Source organism: Oryx dammah, unplaced genomic scaffold (genome assembly GCF_014754425.2).
Source record: "Oryx dammah isolate SB20612 unplaced genomic scaffold, SCBI_Odam_1.1 HiC_scaffold_23, whole genome shotgun sequence".
NCBI lineage: Eukaryota > Metazoa > Chordata > Mammalia > Artiodactyla > Bovidae > Oryx > Oryx dammah.
In genome coordinates this window covers 30,791,400-30,811,481 of record NW_024070207.1, presented here as the reverse complement: position 1 = coordinate 30,811,481, position 20,082 = coordinate 30,791,400, and the positions used below count along the sequence as shown (strand labels likewise).

General features: G+C 37.9%; 1 protein-coding gene across 1 annotated transcript in view; it reads right to left on the bottom strand.

The window, feature by feature from the left end:
- LOC120882605 (teneurin-1-like) overlaps positions 1-19,582 on the bottom strand; it is an 82,798-nt gene extending 63,216 nt beyond the window's left edge. The window contains exon 1 of the mRNA XM_040266623.1: positions 19,366-19,582. Within this exon, the coding sequence (XP_040122557.1) occupies positions 19,366-19,582 (217 nt within the window). The remainder of the gene's footprint in view (positions 1-19,365) is intronic.
- Positions 19,583-20,082: the final 500 nt, after the last annotated feature.

Genomic DNA, 20,082 nt, shown 5'->3' with positions numbered 1-20,082 from the left:
GTCACAAATGTAAAGAAAGACCACATTATGTAGACGCTGGTGTTCTGAGTGAGATGGGGAGCCATTGCAGTTTGTGATGGGGTGGGGGGGTGTGCACATGATATGCCTTAGGTTTTAAAATGATCATTCTGACAATTATATTGAGAATAAAATGTAGGGGTACAAGAGCAGAAGCAGGGACATAGGTTAGAAAACTACTGCAAAAATCAATATGAAAAATGAGACTGGCTTAGACTTGGATAGTCACAGAGGAAGTGAAAGAAATTAAGATTCTGAATATATTTTGAAGGTAGAGATGACAAGGTCTCCTGATAAAATAGATGAGGTTAGTGACCACACCAAGGATTTTGATAAGAGGCCCTGGAAAGAGCTGTCATAATCTGAGATAGAGAAGTCAGCTTTTGGAGGGAGGGTTAGGGGTTTGGTTTTGAAGAACATCTCAGTCAGTTTCCTCCAAAAAGCAGAACCCGAGATAAGAGATTCTGTTGCTAGCAGTGAACTTTGGGAAGTGATGCCCAAACAGGAATGGAGGATCAGTAATAGTGAAATAGAGGAGTAAGGAAAGTCAACTGAAGGGTGAGTTTTTGAGCTGGTCACAGCTATGGGTAACTGATGCTTACTCTTACTGGAGACCGTGCAAGGAAAAATGCCTGGAAGACCATCTGCTTGAACTTAGAAGAGAGAGGCATTCACGACTGACTTCCTGTCTCTTTTAGGTCAGCAGCTATCCTATTCTATTTCAGCTCTCTCATACTTTCAGGTTTACACATGCTGCAGACTGACTGAGTGGCCACAGGCATTCCACACGGAGGTAGCAGAAAAGGCAGGAGATGAGGTATTGTTAGTGTGCATATGCACACAGCTGGTAGCTGCAGCAACAGCTGGAATAAAAAGGTTGGATAAGAGAATGTGTGGTGGAGAACAAGAGGTGTCTGGTACAGATATGTTAAGTTTGAGATACTTATCAGCCACCCAAGTGGAGATGAAAAATAGCCAGCTGGATATACGAATCTGAATTTGATGGGAAACCAAACCAGAACTGTGAATTTTTTCCAGCATATAAACAATATTAATATCATGAGACAAAATGACAGGACCAAGGGAATAAGTGTATCAAAGAAAAGAGACAAAGTCTTCAGGCCCCCCAAAATTTCATGGTTGGGAAGATGGGGAAGATCCAACAGAGAAGCATAGGATGACTCAGAAGAATATAGATATCCTGAAAACCAAGTGAACAGGAAGGAGGCGTGATTGATGATGTCAAATGCAGCTGAAAAGGCAAGATGAGAACTAAGAACTGACCACTGAATTTAGCAACGTCAAGGCCTTGGTGATCTTGACAACTGCATTTGCTAAGGACATCAAAGAATTTTAAGGCTTAGACATCAGAAGTATTAGTAACCTAAATGGTGGGCTTCGTGTAGATTATTAGTAGAGAATGAAATGATGCAATGTTCAGACATTGAAAAACACCCGTCGGTAGTCTGTAGATTAATAGACTACTTTAATGAGTTGGAAGGAAGAAGAAAAGAAAAGTCAGATGGTATGAATTTCAAAAGAAGAAAGGCTGTTAAACTGAAGGCGGGAAGAAATTGTTTATCAGTGAGTACATTACTTGTGGCTCAGTTAATTCAAGTACTTAGGGGCATAATGCTAGAAAGAATAAAGTCAAGAATTTGATCTTAATTCTAGATAGCTATTCTGACAAAGAAAGGAACACTGTCGTATGGCCCTAGCATACACTACAGTCTTGCACAGGCATACTGGCCTGATGCTAATCACAATGGATTCCTGACATTAAAGAGCAGAAGGCGCAGGGTGTTTCCCTACATCAAAGTCATACAAATACTTCTAATGGTAGGTAAGGAGCATCATCTTCTATTACAGAGCTATTTGAACATCAACTACTATATCTGATGAATGAATTTTGTATATAGTATATTGATTAAGAACATGACCTTTAGTATCCAGCAAACATATGTTCAAGTCTCAACTGGGCCACTTAAAAGATGTGTCATATTGGGAAAGTGAACTTTCTTAAGTCTCAGTTTCATCATCTGCAAACTGGGATTAGAAGTATGTCAAAATGTCATAGGGTTGTCTTAAAATTCATGCTTAGCACAGTGTCTGACACATAATGAACATTAGCTCTCATTATTCTTGAGAATGGGAAAACAGGAGCATTTATTTGCTGAAATATAATTGTCTACTGAGTCCCACCCTGCTGTCTTTGTTAGCCTAGAAGCATTTTTCTGCAGCAGCTTTCAACTTTATTTTAAACTTGAGAACTCACCAGAGACTGATTTCTGTTTTGTTTCAGCTTTTCAGAAGTCACCTATGAAGTTAAGCCTCTTATGTGGATTAAGTCAATGGCAATATTGATTTGGGCTTTTTATGAGCTACCAATTCTAGTTATCATAACCCTTCAAGGAAGAAAGAAAAATCCCCTAGAAGATTAGAAACTCTCCCATTCTCACTCTGAGTAGACTAAATGGTAAACTAATCCAGTGGATGCTTAGTTAGGAAGGCCATCAGGATAATAAAGAGCAATATTTCCATTTATTCAAACTACAACATCAATAGGATGTGCCTCCTATATTCTACCAGCAAAGGGAAGTGTTCAGATAAATGTATTCAATTTTTAACAGCTCTTAGGAACTCCCAACATAACAGACACATTAATATGTACAGAGTTTTGAATATATATATGAGTGTGCAATGATAGTAACTGAATGAGATTGGATCATACAACTTTTCAAATGGGTTTGTGGCATGAAGGCAATGAAAGGTGATGAAGAATCCAATAGGCTAAGACTTATCTTCTGTTGAAAGGTCACTAAGATCCCCATCTTTGAGGTCAATGTCATCAGCAAGTATTAGAGGTAGTACATGCTAAACTACTTTGGATAATGTGTAGAGACCTACATACAATGTAACAAAAGCCATGATGCTTCTGGTAGATTATAGCAGAATAAGACTCTTCTAATCTAATTGGTTAATATGCATGACTACAATACTGAAAATGATGGATGTTAGAAGTTAGATTTTCAGCAATACTTTTTCCTAGTAGCTCAGCTGGTAAAGAATCCACCTGCAGTGCAGGAGACCTGGGTTTGATCTGAGTTGGGAAGATCCCCTGGAGAAGGGAACAGCTACCCACTCTAGTATTCTGGCCCTGGAGAATTCCACAGACTGTATAGTCCATAGTCCATGGGGTCACAAAGAGTCCGACATGACTAAGCAACTTTCAGTACTCTTTCAGTTTTTAAAATTTTTATGTGGTGTTAATCATGTCGATTTTAGCAGAGATGTTCTCAAGATCTGAAAACCATTCTCTGGCGTTCCACAGCAGTTCAATTGAAGATCTTACAGTCACTGTGACAGAACCAAGAAGTTTTTGTTAAACCTGTTTTCACTATTGCTGTTGCTCATCCATATAGTTAAGTTACAAAGCAAATGGATGAGACTCTACAATCTTCAATTAACTCAGACTGACTGGTGTGGCCATAGCATGTACACTTATTCCCATTCATAAAGTTCTGCTTCATTCATTTTCATGTTATTTCCAGTGACACAATTTCCTAGATCCTAAGAATGGGCAGGAAACGACTATCTGAAAATGATTGCAATTGGCATTCTGTGAGTGGAAGGCACCTGTAAAAAGATTTGACAACTGGGAATAATATTTGTGTCCCAGCAGCTTTCAGAATGATTTATGTATACAATCTCAGTTTATCCTCTGTACCACAGTAAGCAAATATTATCTTCACTTTACATAAGAGAAACAAAACCTTGTAGAAGTTATCTTATTAAAAGAAAAATTATGTCTTCAGAACTTACCTACATAGCAAAGTCTACAAGAGTTAAAAAAAAAAAAAAAACAGACAGAGTCCCTGCCCTCAAGAAGTTCACAGTTTAGCTGGAGAAATAAACAAGTTAATAGTCAATTACAATTAGGAGTGATTGGTGCTTTGGTAGGAATATGTACTGAGTGCTGTAGATCAGAGGGGCATCGAGCTGAGACTGCACAGGACCAAGAAAAGCTTTCCAGAGCAGGCAGTATCCAGACAGAGGCCTGAAGGTGGAGCAAGACCTCGCCAGGTGAGGAGAGGGCAAGAGCAGGTTTATAACAATACTTGGGCCATAGATGAAAGCTGGTGCAAGTGAACCTAGGGCTCTACCAGCATTTGGAATCAACAGGAAGAATTTTATCAGTTCCAAAAACCATAAAGAAATTAGGGACCAGGCTGGTAGGGTTGGTAAAGTGGTATAGCTGGATGGTATACAACACAAAGGAGCAGAACTTTTGTTTTATTGAGGTTTGCTGGTTTCTAACATAAGGGTTTTAGTGCTGCAGTGGGAACTGAGGTTTGTGGAGTGTGAGAAAGTAAAGAGTAGCTGAGTAGCTCTAAGAAAGTGGCTGAATGAGAAATAGTGGCCTCAGAGGAGAGTCATGTCTGAGGCAGGATGGAAGGTATGCAGAACTGCCTGAGAGGGCTGCAGGGGAAGGGGCGTTCAGAGCTTCATTAGCTCAACTCAGTGCATTCATTCTTTAAGGAAACAGTTACTAAACATTTACTCTGTAATGATGGTCTGCTAAGCTATTAAGTAAAAGAGCAATTTGAATGTAAATCACTGTTACTTCAGTATTCTTTTTCTCTTATACCATCCTGAATAATTCATCACCAAATACACCAAAATCAAGATATGCAACTTTTTAATTCAATTTATAAATATTTGTTCAATGACTGGCTCACTATGTGTCAAATATTGTACTATATAAAAATGTCCAGTTACTGGTTAATGACATCTGGTTTTACTCCATAATCTTCAAGGACAGGACAAGGGGGAAAGGGTTTAAAGTTCTCTCCATGGAATTCTGGTGAAAAACACTAGAAAATGGTAGAAATTCCTTGATGCCTTCAAAATCACTAATCAATAAATACTTGTTGAATGCTTCATCTGGAAAACAATGAGTACTGAGTTGATCGCTGGTGAGACTTAGGGTATAAAGGATGAATAATTAGAATCGCTGTGCTTACACAGGGAGGAAAAAAAAATCAACACATTGCACTACCACAGAAGCTTGGTGATACAACTGAAATAGAATCAAATTTCACAAAACTCATAGAGGGGTAGGTTTAGTGTGGTCCTGCCTGAAGGCATGTTCTCTGAAGGTCCTTAGCAGCCCTGTGATTCAATTTTAAGTGCTTTGAACTTTGGTTCAGAACCTGAGTAATAAAAACTGCTTAATTGGGTTCCTTTTACAGCTTCTATTTTTTTAAGCGTTATTTTAGCAGAAGTTCAAGTGTTCACCAAGAGAACAACTTATGAGAGTTTGTTTCATGTGCTGAAAAGGTAACTTTCTGATGGCACTCAAACATCACATAAGATTACAAATCCATGGTACATATATACAATGGAATATTACTCAGCCATTAAAAAGAATACATTTGAATCAGTTCTAATGAGGTGGATGAAACTGGAGCTGATTATACAGAGTGAAGTAAGCCAGAAAGAAAAACACCAATACAGTATACTAACACATATATATGGAATTTAGAAAGATGGTAACGATAACCCTGTATGCGAGACAGCAAAAGAGACACAGATGTATAGAAGAGTCTTTTGGACTCTGTGGGAGAGGGAGAGGGTGGGATGATTTAGGAGAATGGCATTGAAACATGTATAATATCATATAAGAAATGAATCACCAGTCTAGGTTTGATGCATGATACAGGATGCTTGGGGCTGGTGCACTGGGATGACCCAGAGAGATGGTATGGGGAGGGAGAAGGGAGGGGGGTTCAGGATTGGGAACACGTGTACACCCGTGGCAGATTCATGTTAATGTATGGCAAATCCAATACAGTATTGTAAAGCAAAATAAAGTTAAAAAAAAAAAAGATTACAAATTCAGGACAACAGCCCTTCAAAGTATTCTTAGGAAGGCAGAATTCTAACAACGTGGGCTCCAAACTTTACATTGAAATGTACATTTCAATCTGACAATATTTAAATATGTGCAAATAAGAATTGCAAATCAACCTTCCAGATCATCCTATTAGTACAGTAGAACCACAATTAAAATTCTAAATACTAGGGAGTCTCATTTAATTGAAGTTATCTCTCTCTCCATTCACCACTGGCAGTTGGCATTGATAAACAACACAAAGTCACCTCCGAGCTTTCTGTTTCTTTATTTCTACACTGAGGCCATTCTTCATTGCCTTTTGCATCCATAGTCTAGTACAATAAAACTAAAAGTAACTGATCAGAGTAACACCCTCCTCATCCACAGAAAGTCACTTACTCCAATTCCCCAGCTAAATTCAACTCTACAAACTAAGACATGGAAAAAAAGAAAACTCATATATTTTAAACAGCTTTTTGTCAATGAATTTTAGGCTATTAACTGCAAAAGGTTTTGAACTTACATTTCAATTTTATCTAAACTTATTATTTATGGTATGGCAAAGACTAGAAACCATTCAGACAAAATATCATATACTAAAACTATCAAATACTCTTCTATGAAAAGTAAAAGAGATACATAGCAATCAAGGTGGCCAAAATTCAAATTTGGCCCCTCTTACAAATTTACCTTACCAGAAGAGAACTGCTAAGTGCAACACATTTAATAAATTCATTTGTTCAATAATATTCATCAAACACCTATAATTTGTCAAATATTGTTCTATGCTCTAAAGTTAATTCCAAAAGCATGGTCACAGAAAAGATAGCATAGCCAGCCCAATTGTGTTTTTAAGTCAAATATCCATACATCTGATAGATTCCATAGCCCATTGACCAGATATACTGACCCCACCAATCACAGTGTGGTTTGGAAAGAACATGCTGACTGACAGACCCGGCAGTGGGGTGGATACAGCAGAAATCAGCTATATTGTTCTCTATGTAAGAGATGTGAGTGAGGGAAACGATTCAGGAATGTAGCTTGCCAGCCACTAACACTTGTCCAGCATACTTGGAGCTTAGGGCATTTGGAGTGGGAAATTATGGGAAAAATAGGAGGCATAAGTGTCCATGTATGAATTTTAGATGCTACTCCATATAGCTTCTCTTCTGTTTTTGCCTCTCCATTTTTATACATAAGTATGTCTTGTTTAAGAAAATGTAATCAATAGGAAAAAAATTAGAGAGCCATTCCATTAAAAATTAATTGACCTCATTACTTCTTTAAATTATATACATAAATTATATAAATATAAAACTATAAATTATGTTATATACATATAAATAATGATCACAAAATATAATATAAACATGTGTATTTATACATAGAAAATGTATAACAACATTATATATTTCCTGTGACTCTCATTCTTCAACACTATAGATAACTTTTTTCCAATTAGTGAAGGTGATTTTGTACCCTATTTATTGATACACTTGATATCAATACAATATCTGAGATATTTTAGCATTAGCCTACTTCCATGTCAATGTGATCATTTTTTAAAGTGTTCTCAAAACTCTGGACTTGAACCATTACCAAGGAGACATAATTGGACTTTAGTAGTGAAACCTTGTAAATGTCTTAGTTGAGGGTAGAGAAATGAATTTTGCTTTAAACTTTAAATTCTAGGAAAGGTTTGGGTGTGTCCTTATTAAATTCTTTTTATTTTTTTGCCTGTGAGCTCATTTCTAACTTCTTCTTCCATGATATAAAAAGACACAAAGGGTCATTTGCTCAAACAGTTAAAGACTCAAGAGTAATAAAATTAAATACTTCATATGTTACAGGAATGACTGGCACCAAAATAGCACTGCATATGGTCCAGTTTATACTGACAGGACACCAGAATTCTCAGCTTTTAGTATAAAAGGCTTCAAATGAGAATATTTCCAAGGTTCAAGGGGATTCAAGATTTCTCTTCTGTCACCTCTAGACCCTTTCAGAATTATAATGAGAAAGAAAAGTGCCAAAAATAAATAGACTTATTTGTATATGGAGCTAGTTCTGTATCACAGATGACCAAAAAAGCAGAAAAACCGTTTTCTGACAGGATGGTTTCCTGACAGGACATGTTGGCATTACCTCACAGTCATTCCTTTGCAGATATTTAAAACTGCTTTTGCTGTTCACATAAATATAAAGCTACATTTTGAAATGCCCATTCTGAAATCTTGTTCAAATCTTTGTAATAAAAGAGAATCAACATGTAACATGGATACTGTCTCAATCAATTCTATGGACTTTTCAAGGTGCCATGGCTTCCCTTTTAGGTATTGAACCAAATCCATGCCCCTTCACTTCACTTTTTAGGTTTAGCAACTGCTTTCTTCTATATTTCAACAAGCTCCCTTTTTCATCAATCTTCAGTACTCTCTCTGCTTCAGCCAACTTATCTATCATGTTTGTCGTTCAAATGGTCTGACTTACCCATGTCTGGCCTTTGAGTTAACCATATAATAAATGGGCCCTAAAGAGTTAAAAAGGAAAAGAACAAAGCTTTTCACCACCCCGGGGTATATATCCCCTTTGAGTTTGCCCTGTAGCTGAAGCAATTCAAACAGAGGAACCAAATTATGTACCTAAAAAGAGGACAGTTGCTTTGTTTCCCAGGGCATAGTCATCTCTGTGACACTCAACCAGGAAGCCAGTCTTTCACTTCTGAAATTATGTAGATCCACAAAGGAAAAGACATAATTCCACAGTGTAAAGAGTTATTTATGAAGAAAACTCCAGAATTATTCTTCATACTGTGGTGTAGGTTTTGATCTAGATTGAGGAAGAAGCATTAAAGGGTTAAACATAATATTAAGCAAAGTGAGCTCAGGGATAGATAGTTGAAATGGATGAGTGTGCAGAGGTAAGAGAGATTTTCAGACTGAGAGCAAAAGGCCATGCAGCCTCAAAAGCTGCAAGGCTGAAGTGGGAAACTGACCAAGTTATTCCTGGATAAAGAGTGTCCATCGATAAGAGAGACTGGTCAAAGGTAAAACCACACTGTGTAATATGTCTATAATTAGTGTAACTATGTATTGTTTTATGAAGTTAGTTTAAGAATCTATATAGAGAATCTATACAGACAATTTGCTGTATAGATTAAAATCTATAATAACCCTTCATGGGAAATAGATGGGGAAACAGTGGAAACAGTGTCAGACTTTATTTTTGGGGGCTCCAAAATCACTGCAGATGGTGAATGCAGCCATGAAATTAAAAGATGCTGACTCCTTGGAAGGAAAGTTATGACCAACCTAGACAGCATATTCAAAATCAGAGACATTACTTTGCCAACAAAGGTCCGTCTAGTCAAGGCTATGGTTTTTCCTGTGGTCATGTATGGATGTGAGAGTTGGACTGTGAAGAAAGCTGAGTGCCGAAGAATTGATGCTTTTGAACTGTGGTGTTGGAGAAGACTCTTGAGAGTCCCTTGGACTGCAAGGAAATCCAACCAGTCCATTCTGAAGGAGATCAGCCCTGGGATTTCTTTGGAAGGAATGATGCTAAAGCTGAAACTCCAGTACTTTGGCCACCTCATGTGAAGAGTTGACTCATTGGAAAAGACTCTGATGCTGGGAGGGGTTGGGGGCAGGAGGAAAGGGGACGACAGAGGATGAGATGGCTGGATGGCATCACTGACTCGATGGGCGTGAGTCTGAGTGAACTCCGGGAGTTGGTGATGGACAGGGAGCCCTGGCGTGCTGCGATTCATAGGGTCGCAAAGAGTCGGACATGACTGAGTGACTGAACTGAACTGACTGAGGTGAATCCTACCATTTGATAATATCTTGGTATCTAGGAGATGATGAATTGTGACTGATTGTGGCTACCTGTGTGTGTGTGTGTGTGTGTGTGTGTGGTTAGTCATTCAGTTGTGTCTGACTTTGTGATTCCATGGCCTAGAGCACAGCAGGCTCCTCTGTCCATGAGATTTCCTGGGCAGGAATACTGGAGTGGGTTGCTGTTTCCTCTTCCATGGGATCTTCCTGCCCCAGGGATAGGACCCTCATCTCCTGCACTGGCAGGCTGATTCTTTACCACCAAGCCACCTGGAGAGATGTGGCTACCTACACTCATAGCTTAATGATGAGGAGTAAAGGGGAGTTTTACAGAAATGAGGACTTCTGAAGGATGCATGAAGGTGCAATTTCTATAGTGCATCGCTATAAATAGCCTTCCTCCATTTTTGCAACTATTTGGCTCCCTTCCCTTCTCTGAAGTCAGGTTCCAAACTTACGTGTACAGTATGTATTTTTGTACACATCAGCCTAACTTGAAATCATTTGTATGTAGAGGTGTGTTATATAAATGTCTATATAAGGAAATATCATCTCCCTTGTCAGAAACAAAATGCAGACCATCTGTGGATTTAACACTAGGTAGAAAACTTCCCAGTTAATGATGAACACAGTAAATCAAGGTGACTCAGTACCAAGGGAAGGTGAAATTCAGGGGCTGAGCCTTCCACCTTCAAAAGCTTTTCCTTGTAGCTTCTACTTTTAGTACTAAATTGTGTAAGATCTACGCTGCATTAGCTAGGGGGATATGAAATTCCCTTAGCAGAGAATCTTAACCCATGTTCCACAGATACAGAAGGACTTCAAGCTTCCTGAAACCCTTGAAATACATGGTTGATATAGTATGTATGTGCATTTTTTTTTTCTGAAAAAAGATTCAGAGCTTTAATCAGATTCTCAAAGCATTTAGTAGTCCTCTGCCCCTCTGTCCTCTATTGTGAAGAGTCATCACTCCGGGCATTAGATGTTGATAGATTTTCAGAAGAACGGTATGATCTGATTTGTGTTTGCAGAGATCACTGCTAACAATATGAAGGAGTGTCTAGAGTTCCCTTTTCATTAGAAGAAGAAATTATAACATATAAAGTAAATATCCTATCTCCCTCAGATATATTACAGAGTGGTGTCCCCCCAAATAAAGAATTTCCAACTTCACTTTGGCACTCAATACTACTTGGAAATCATTTTTGCAAATGAGAACAAATATTTAAAGCATGGAGTACAGTGTGGATATCATGTACCAGAGCTGCATCTAATAGTGTAGATGGAAGAACATAGGCTTTAATCAGTCATGAATTTCTATTTTAGCTCTGCTATTTACTCAAGCTATGTACTTCTATAATATAGGGGTCATGATGCTTATCTCCACATCACAGGGTTATGAGGACTAAAGAAAAGCGATATGTGAACCCACTCAGCAGATTACTTGACATGTTGTTTAGTCACTCAGTCATGTCCAACTCTTTGACAACCCCATTGTGTGACCTCTTGAGCAGCCCGCCAAGCTCCGCTGTCCATGAGATTTCCCAGGCAAGAATATTAGAGTGGGTTGCCATTCCCTTCTCCAGGGGATCTTCCCTACTCAGGGATCGAACCTGGGTCTCCTACATTGGCAGGTGGATTCTTTACTATCTGAGCCACCAGGGAAGCCCACTTGGCATATAATGGTCAATAATATTAACTGTCATTAATATTTCCACATCTCCATCTTCAGTCCTGCCTCACCTGAGCTGAAGATATGTATGTACACTCCATCTTAGCCAGGTTGAAAACCTCCCTTGTTACTCATATAAAGCTCTTGACTTGATGCCCACTTTCAGCAGACAACCCTCTCTCTCCTTTATCCAAGACATGAAATTCAATGCTTGCCACTCCATTTTGGAATTTACCTCCTGTCTGAGAGGACGCACTGAACTCTTTCAAAGCCTTTCCTTTTATCTGAGATTCTGAAATACTCCCCAATAGAGCCTTATTCCAAACACTTACTTTCATTTGTACTCACTCTTCAAGTCCTTGTGATCTGGTGTCATTCTCTAAGATTATTGGAACTGTTTATCATCTTGAATGCACATTGCACAATGGAATCTTCTCAGGGATTTTTTTTAACACCTGGGTCCCACCACTAAAAATTCGGATTTAATTTGGTCTGAGGAGCAGTGTTGGCACTGGGATTTGTAAAACCCCAGGTAATTTTAATGTCCAACTAAGGTAGAGAATCTCTGGTCCAAAGCCAGCAATGACCTTCTAACTGCTTTTTGTTTTGTTTTGTTTTTGTTTTTTGTTTTTTTTTTTTTGCTTTTTCTCGATCTTCATTCTACTTGTTGATTCTGAAGTCTTTGACTGTTTAGTCACCTCTTTCCACTGGAAAGCCTCTCCCCTTCCCTTTGATTCTTCTCTGACATCAAAACCAGCCTTTATCTTCTACCCATTATTTTAAATTCATAGATCTCTTGGGGTATTATATTTGGCATTTTTTATTTCTGACTGTACATCTTCTCACTGGATGATCTTTTCTACTCTTGCTACTTCAGGAACCACCTATCTCTAGATGATTACACACACACCCACACACCCACACACCCACACACACACACACCCACACACACACCCACACACACACCCACACACACACACACACCCACACCCAGATACCATTTCCTTGAACTCGAGATCTAAATTAGGAGCTATGTCTGCATACAGTGACAGCAGTGGGACCTAATGTCAGACTTCCTGTGTTCCAATATCCCAGTCCTATTACTTAATCGCTCTGTAATACTGGGCAAGTTATTTAGCATCTCTGATTCTCACTTTACTCATTTGTAAAATAGGGATAATAATGATCCAAACCTCATAGCATATTAGGAAGATTAAATAACACAATCCATCTAAAGTACCTTACTCAGTGCCTGGTGCTTAATAAATGTTAGATGTTTCACTTATAATCATCATTATTATTCCACAAGCAGAATACATGGTTCTAGACTCTCATAGTACTTTACATATACCACTTTTGTAACATTAATCATATAGCAGTACTGTGAAGTGAAGTGAAGTAGCTCAGTTGTGTCCGACTCTTTGCGATCCCATGGACTGTAGCCTTCCAGGCTCCTCCGTCCATGAGATTTTCCAGGCAAGAGTACTGGAGTGGGTTGCCATTTTGCTAGTTTATATCTGCCTTCCTAAATGTCCTCTGAATTCTTTGAGGGGAAAGATTGCTTTTCGTTCATCTGTATCTTCAGAGTTTAACTTGGCAGAACTTGGCACAGATAAGCAGACCACAGATAGGAAATAGGTTTCATCTCCCTTGCCAACTCTAATTGATTGACAATGTTTGCACAGAATAATGTGTAGATAAGGATGTGAGGCCGCAGTTGGGCTCAGCAGGAAAGAGTTCCACGATTTGATTAGGGATGTTTGCTGTGCTACAGGTGGAGGGTACAGTGCATAAATGCCATGGATATTCCACAGCAGTTTTAGATGCTACATAAATAACCATTAATCGATTAACTTTTCATAAACAAATAATACTAGCTGAAAGACATGAACCAGTTGAAGTTGTTGCTAAATAACTTAGTTTTAGCTAAATAATATAGTTATTTAGCTAAATAATATAGTTATTTACTTAGCTAAATAATGTCATTTAAAATTTTGGGCAGTCACTATAGATTATTTAGCTAAATAATATAGTTATTTAGCTAATAACTTAGCTAAATAATGTAGTTTAAAATTTTGGGCAGTCACTATAGATTTTTATGCTAGAAATTTGTGACAACTAGAAGCATAACATGCTTACAGCAGGAAATTCATCACAGGTGATCACATGTGGTTGAAATTTTCATTTTACAGGCCTTGCTACATTATATTACACCTGCCATCTGTGATATTTCCCATATAAATACAGATTTGGAGACTGAATTCTTTCAAGATTTTTGTGGGAACTGTTATCCAAACTGTTTAGATATAAGCCAACAATAGTTTATACTACTGATAAGTGCTTGAAATTAGAGTCAAGATGTGCTTTTCAAATCTGGGCTTCTGTCTACGCCTTGAACCCACAAGTGGCAATACTGTTTGAGCAGTTTCTGCTGTGGGATGAAGTAGCTTATTAGTTAGGGTCAATGAGGAGGAAAATAATAATCATCTGTGCCCATTTATTTCAAGATGAACTTCATTCACCTAGCAAAGTACCTGGAATACTTGACACTAAATGAATGTTTAATGCATAAATGAGTAAATGAAAAAAATGGATGGAGGGATGGATGGATGGTTGGAGGAATGGATGGATGTATAGATGGGAGGATAGGTGGATGGAAGGATGACAGATTAGCTTTGTTTTCATGTAATTTTGGTAAATTCAGATTGGCAATTTTACTTTCTCTCCACCAGATGGCGATAATGTGAGATTTAGGTTTAGCTTGCAATACAGAAAGCAGAAAAACAAACAAAAAGCGTATTAGGAGAAAGAGAAGCCACAAAAGAGAGGTTAAGAATGAAGAAATGAAATGTGTCAGATGCAGTTCTCAAGATTCTATGATCCCGTGGGATTTGTAACAGCTCTTCCTCATACCATTTGTTATGCTTGGGTGACTTTCATTCATAATCACTTTTCAGTAAAGCAGCTATATTCAAAACCAATCTTACTTATTATAAAAATCATAGGGCAATTCTCATAACTAAAATTATTATCTTTGATTTATATATCCACATATTTTCATTCATTTTATAATCATGTCTTAGTTAATTGATGCCTCACTTGGAAGTGAGGCTGCTTGGGAACAACTGCTAGCCTGTGTGCCTCCAGGAAATGTACCCCAGCTATTAGACCTGCCAAAAATCATATAAAATAAGCTTGCCTAAGGCTCATTCATCCTATTAGCAAAGAATTGTGTGTAATATTAGATTAGTGTCCATCTCTTAATTAGAAAGCTTTTGGAAAATAAGAAAACTGGTTTTAAAATCCAGTCCTCTGTGTACATAGTGGGGGTGGGGATGGGTTCTGCTTTTTTGGCAAATAAAGATAAGAATATGAAGATTTAAAATAGGATCAAGGATTTCCTCTTATTAATATTTCCCCAAGCAAGTCCTGAATTGAATGACACAGTAAGTTCCCTAAAAAGTGAAAAATAAGACTCAGAAATATTTCATTATAAATATTGAGTATGATATAGCATATCATTTGCCCCTTACTAAAGAAAATCAGAACACAAAGGCTTTTTAAACCTCCTTGTAAAACCTTGGTCACTGAACACAAAAGAAGCTGAAAAGGATTTTAGGGAAGCAAATGAAAGGAAACTAACCATTACTGAGTTCCTAAACACTTTCACATTTATGATCACAATTAATCCTCACAACCACCTCATGATGTACATATGGGAGGCAGTGTAGCACAGTGAACAGTGGAAACTTTGGAGTCATAGACTTGATTTCCAATGCCAACTCTTACTACTTCTTGGCTGTAAAAACCGGCAAGTTATTTCTCTCCGAGCCTGTTACCTTATTGGTAAACTGGAGATAACATCTCATCTCATAAGGCATTCATGAGGAGTAAATTTAAGTATCCAGTAGAGCCCTGGAACACAGCAGGTACTATTCAAGTTTTCTTTTATTCTTATTGCTACTTTTATTTTTTCTATTGTGATTATGGTATTGATGATGATGAAGTCAACTCTGCGGTCAACTTTATAGGCTCAGAGAGCTGAGGTAACTTGCTTAAGGCTGCACAGTTAGTGAGCTTAAAAGGCATCTAGCACAGTGTCTGATACTATAGCAGGTGCCCAGTCAAACTTATGTTAACTTTCTTCCTTCCTATCTTAAAACTCAACGATTTTCTAGGAATTTTATTCCTTAAAAATAATGAGTCAGGTTACCTCTAGCTAGTTTGATGCAAGATGCTACCATATATTTGCGAAAATCAAGAACATTTTCTTATACATAAAGGTATACATGGACCAAAATAACACAGAAGATTCCAGACTTCACACAAAAAAAAGACAATCAGGGGCCCACAATTTTGCCTGGTGTAGGTTAATTCATTTCTCCCCTAACGAGACACATATGTTCCCTCCTGGGCGTCTCTAAAGATCATGAAGTCAGTGACAAGAAGACCCTAACTTTCTAAACTCTCACTTCCTAGATCTTTATACTTGACATAAGTCAATATAGGTCGAAAACATGTTTATTTCAGTTCATGGATGATAGATTCGGGTTTTGGTCCTTAATTTTTTTCAGGTCTCACTCTACACATTCTCCCTGGGTAATCTCATCCATCTCCAGGCATCTCCTACGATATAAGATATCAGTGAACTCAAGTCTATTTATTTCAACAGTCCAGATCTTTCCTGAAGTCTAGACACACATTAACAACTGCTTGGCAGGAAAATCCACCTGGATGTCACCCAAGCAACTTCGACCTAACATGTTCAGAAAGAAACTCATTCCCTTTCAAACCCACTCCTCCTATTTTTCTTCTCTTGGTAAATGGATCACCATCCTCCCAGTTTTCTGACTTGAAATTCAGAATAATCTTTGACTCTGTTATCTCTTTCAAACTCGACAAGTAATCAATTACTAAGGCTTATCAATTCTACCACACTAATACCTCTTGAATATGTTTCTTCACCTCTACTGATACAGCCAGAGTTTAGACATTCATCACCATCCTTAGCCTGGGCTAATTCAGTGGCTTCATAGATGGTCTCCCTGCATCGAATTTCCCCCAATTGCAATCAATCTTCTACACTGCTGCTTACACATCTACAATACTCTTCTACACTTCTCATCTGAAAAATTATAAGTCATCAGGAAATTCTCTATTACTTAAAAGCTTTTTAAAAAAATGTGGAAAGGAAAAAATGGAACTCCTAACTTGGGCATGGAAGACTTTTTGTGATCTGACGCCAATGTACCAATTTTCATATTGAAATTTTCATCATGCTAAGCCTTTTCACAGTTTTATGCTTTTGCACCTGCTAACCTACCCTCTGGGCTTCCCTGATAGCTCAATTGGTAAAGAATCTGCCTGCAATGCAGGAAACCTGAAATCGATTCCTGGGTGGGGAAGATCCACTGGATAAGAATCTGCCCTCTTGGAATGTCCTTTTCCTGAGTGAGTGAGTGAGAGTGTGTGTGTGTGTGTGTGTGTGTGTGTGTGTGTACAGTCACTCAGTCATGTCCAACTCTTTGTGACCCCAAGGACTGTAACCCACCAGGTTCCTCTGTCCATTGGATTTCCCAGGCAAGAATACTGGAGTAGCTTGCCATTTCTTCCTCCAGGGGATCTTCCCCATCCAAGGATCGAACCTGCATCTCCTGTATTAGCAGGCTAATTCTTACCATCATACCACCTGGGAAGCCCTCGTCCTTTTCCTGGTAAACTCTTATTCAAATGTGAAAAAATTGATCAAATATCACTTTTCTACGGATCTTGATTCACCCATGTACTTCCACAGCACTTTATTTATTTGTAAATGTACCTGCTACATTTAAGTGTAATGATTTGTCAGATGTCTATTTTCTCCACAACACTATGGGTTTCCTACAAGCAGAAACTATCATGGTCGTCTACATCCCAACCATCTGACTTGAAGCCTGACACATAGCAAGTGCTCAATAAAAGCTTATTGAATAATAATAGGCTATTAAAGAGAAATTAGGATGACATTTTAGAAGACAAACTTTCTCTCATCTCAAAATTTATTTTGAGCACAATGCATGCAGACAAAATCTGGCTAGGTCTTTATACTGACTCAATATAAAATCACTTATATTTTTAGAACAAACTGTCACCAGAAGTGCATTCTTCTTTAAATTCATAACATTATTAGGTCAAGCACACTATACACTGATTCTATAAGCCACAACTCACAATTATAAGTTCATATGCTGTAAAGACAATCTATAAACATTGATGGTAATTACACATTGCTTAAAGCATAATAGAGCCAAAAAATTCCCATATGAAAATATTTCCCAATGTCCAGTTATGCAGAAGAAAAAAAATACTCATAACAAAGTGGCAGTCTTCAGCAGACTAAATAGGGTAGACTAAAATGAAGTTCTTGAGAGCACAGATATAAAACTTTTACCAAGTATGTTAAGAGCTAAAACATTAGTGCTTTTTTGCATTTCTTTTTCTTGGGGATGGTCTTGCTCCCTGTCTCCTGTACAATGTCACAAACCTCCATCCATAGAGTGTCCCTTGGACTTCAAGGAGATCCAACCAGTCCATCCTAAAGGAAATCAGTCCTGAATATTCATTGGAAGGACTGATGTTGAAGCTGAAACTCCAACAGTTTGGTCACCTGATGCGAAGAGCTGACCCATTTGAAAAGCCCCTGACACTGGGAAAGATTAAAGGCAGGAGGAGAAGGGGACAACAGAGGATGAGATGGTTGAATGGCATCACCGACTCAATGGACATGAGTCTGAGTAAACTCCAGGAGTTGGTGATGGACAAGGAGGCCTGGCATGCTGCAGTCCATGGGGTTGCAAAGAGTCGGACATGACTGAGCGACTGAACTGAACTGAAAACATTAGTAACATAGTTAATATAAATATTTAGTGTATATCTAAATGTTGGTATGAATATCTCAAATTTTGGCTCAATTTAATGTAAGATTCCAATAAAGCAATTTTCATTTGTAAGAATTTTACATGGTCTGTGGTGGTCCCTGAGAATTTGCATTTCTAACAAGTCAGTAGGTGATTCTGCTGCTGGTGGACCAGGGTCCATGCTTTGAGAACCATTGATCTAGATAATCAAATCATGTAAAGTAAAATAAAAATAAATTAATTAATTAATTAAACAAATAAAAAATAATAATAAAATACCAAAAAAATAATAAAATAAAATAAAAAAATCTCCACACAGACTTATTGTTTCTTTTAAAAAAAGTAATCAGTACCAACATCAGTATCTCTTTTTTTTTCCTATGAAGTGAAAATGGGGTCTAATACCACTTTTCTATCATCTGAAAAGAAATAAGGAAATCATATTTCTATCTACCTGTTATCTACTTATTAGAAACTATCTTGTCAATCCACAATTGAGAAATTAGGTTGTCCAAAGGATATGCTCCACATCATGGCTGTGGTAGAGAGGGTTCCAACCAATGCTTACCTTCCCTTTGGACTGTGCTGCACAAGGTTTCAGCATTCTGTCAACAAACTTTCTGGACCTTTGCTTGGTAGTCTCTGCTAACCTTTTTACAGCTCTTTTAGATGCTGAAGATTTATTTGAGACTTTCGTCCCACATAGGCAATGGCTTGAAAAGCACTTAGCTGTTTACTTTTCATCTTACTATAAATTATTTATCTTTCAGTCTGTAAATGGCTATTTGTAGGATTAAGCAAATTTTGAATGCTCTGATAAGAGGATTGCTGCATGCAAACTCATGCATAATCCGTAAAAAGCACATGTAATCTACAGCCACAATTAGGATTGGCATATGAAACAGATTCACTAAGCATATGTAAGAAGTACGAATTGTTAACCAATTAACATCAGCAAATTTGTTTCCAAAACCTAAGTTTATGCACACAACCCATTTCCTAGTGAGAAATCATATTAGCTATAAAAACCCAATAAAAACATACCTTGGGTAGATTTCTCGACTTCTTTCCTCGTCCTACTCTGGCTATTGTAATTCATCCTCAGCTCTTGGTTATATTCATGCAGAGTTTCTCTGGAGTTGTATGACTGTCTTGGTTTTCTTCCATCTTCACTCTCGTCGGAAGAACTGGTATAAGCTAGGTCCATTTCATGCTTGACTTTTGACAGAGGCTGGTAGGGTTTGCAGTCTGTTTGCTCCATCTCTGATGAAGCAAGCTCAGTTTCATGAAAAAAGGAAGAGGAACTCCTTTAGTGTAAGCAGTCCTGAAAGAGGGATGGAAAAACACAAGCTTGCTTAGATTTGTCCTTTTGCAAGAAAATGCATCTGGCAGATTCACAATTGGTCCTGATAATACTATCAAAGGAGGGGAGCCAAAGACAAACTGTATGACATGAAACTAGCCTGGGGCAATAATAACACTATGTTCCATGCATACTTCATCAAGCATTTAGGATTAAGCTGGAGGTAGCAGTATCAGAAAATACTTAAGGTTAAAAAGAGACAGCCTTCAAAAATATTTGTAACGGAATGCAAATAAAGGACTGTGTTGTTCTACGGTCGGTGTGTGCATGTTTTTTATGTTAAAGTCTGTGGTCAGATTAAAACAAAAATTATAAGATTTTAAAGTGGCCAGAAGTACAAATATTAACCCAGCACATCCTACATTTGAAATGAAAACTGGTAAGAGAACTGCATTCAG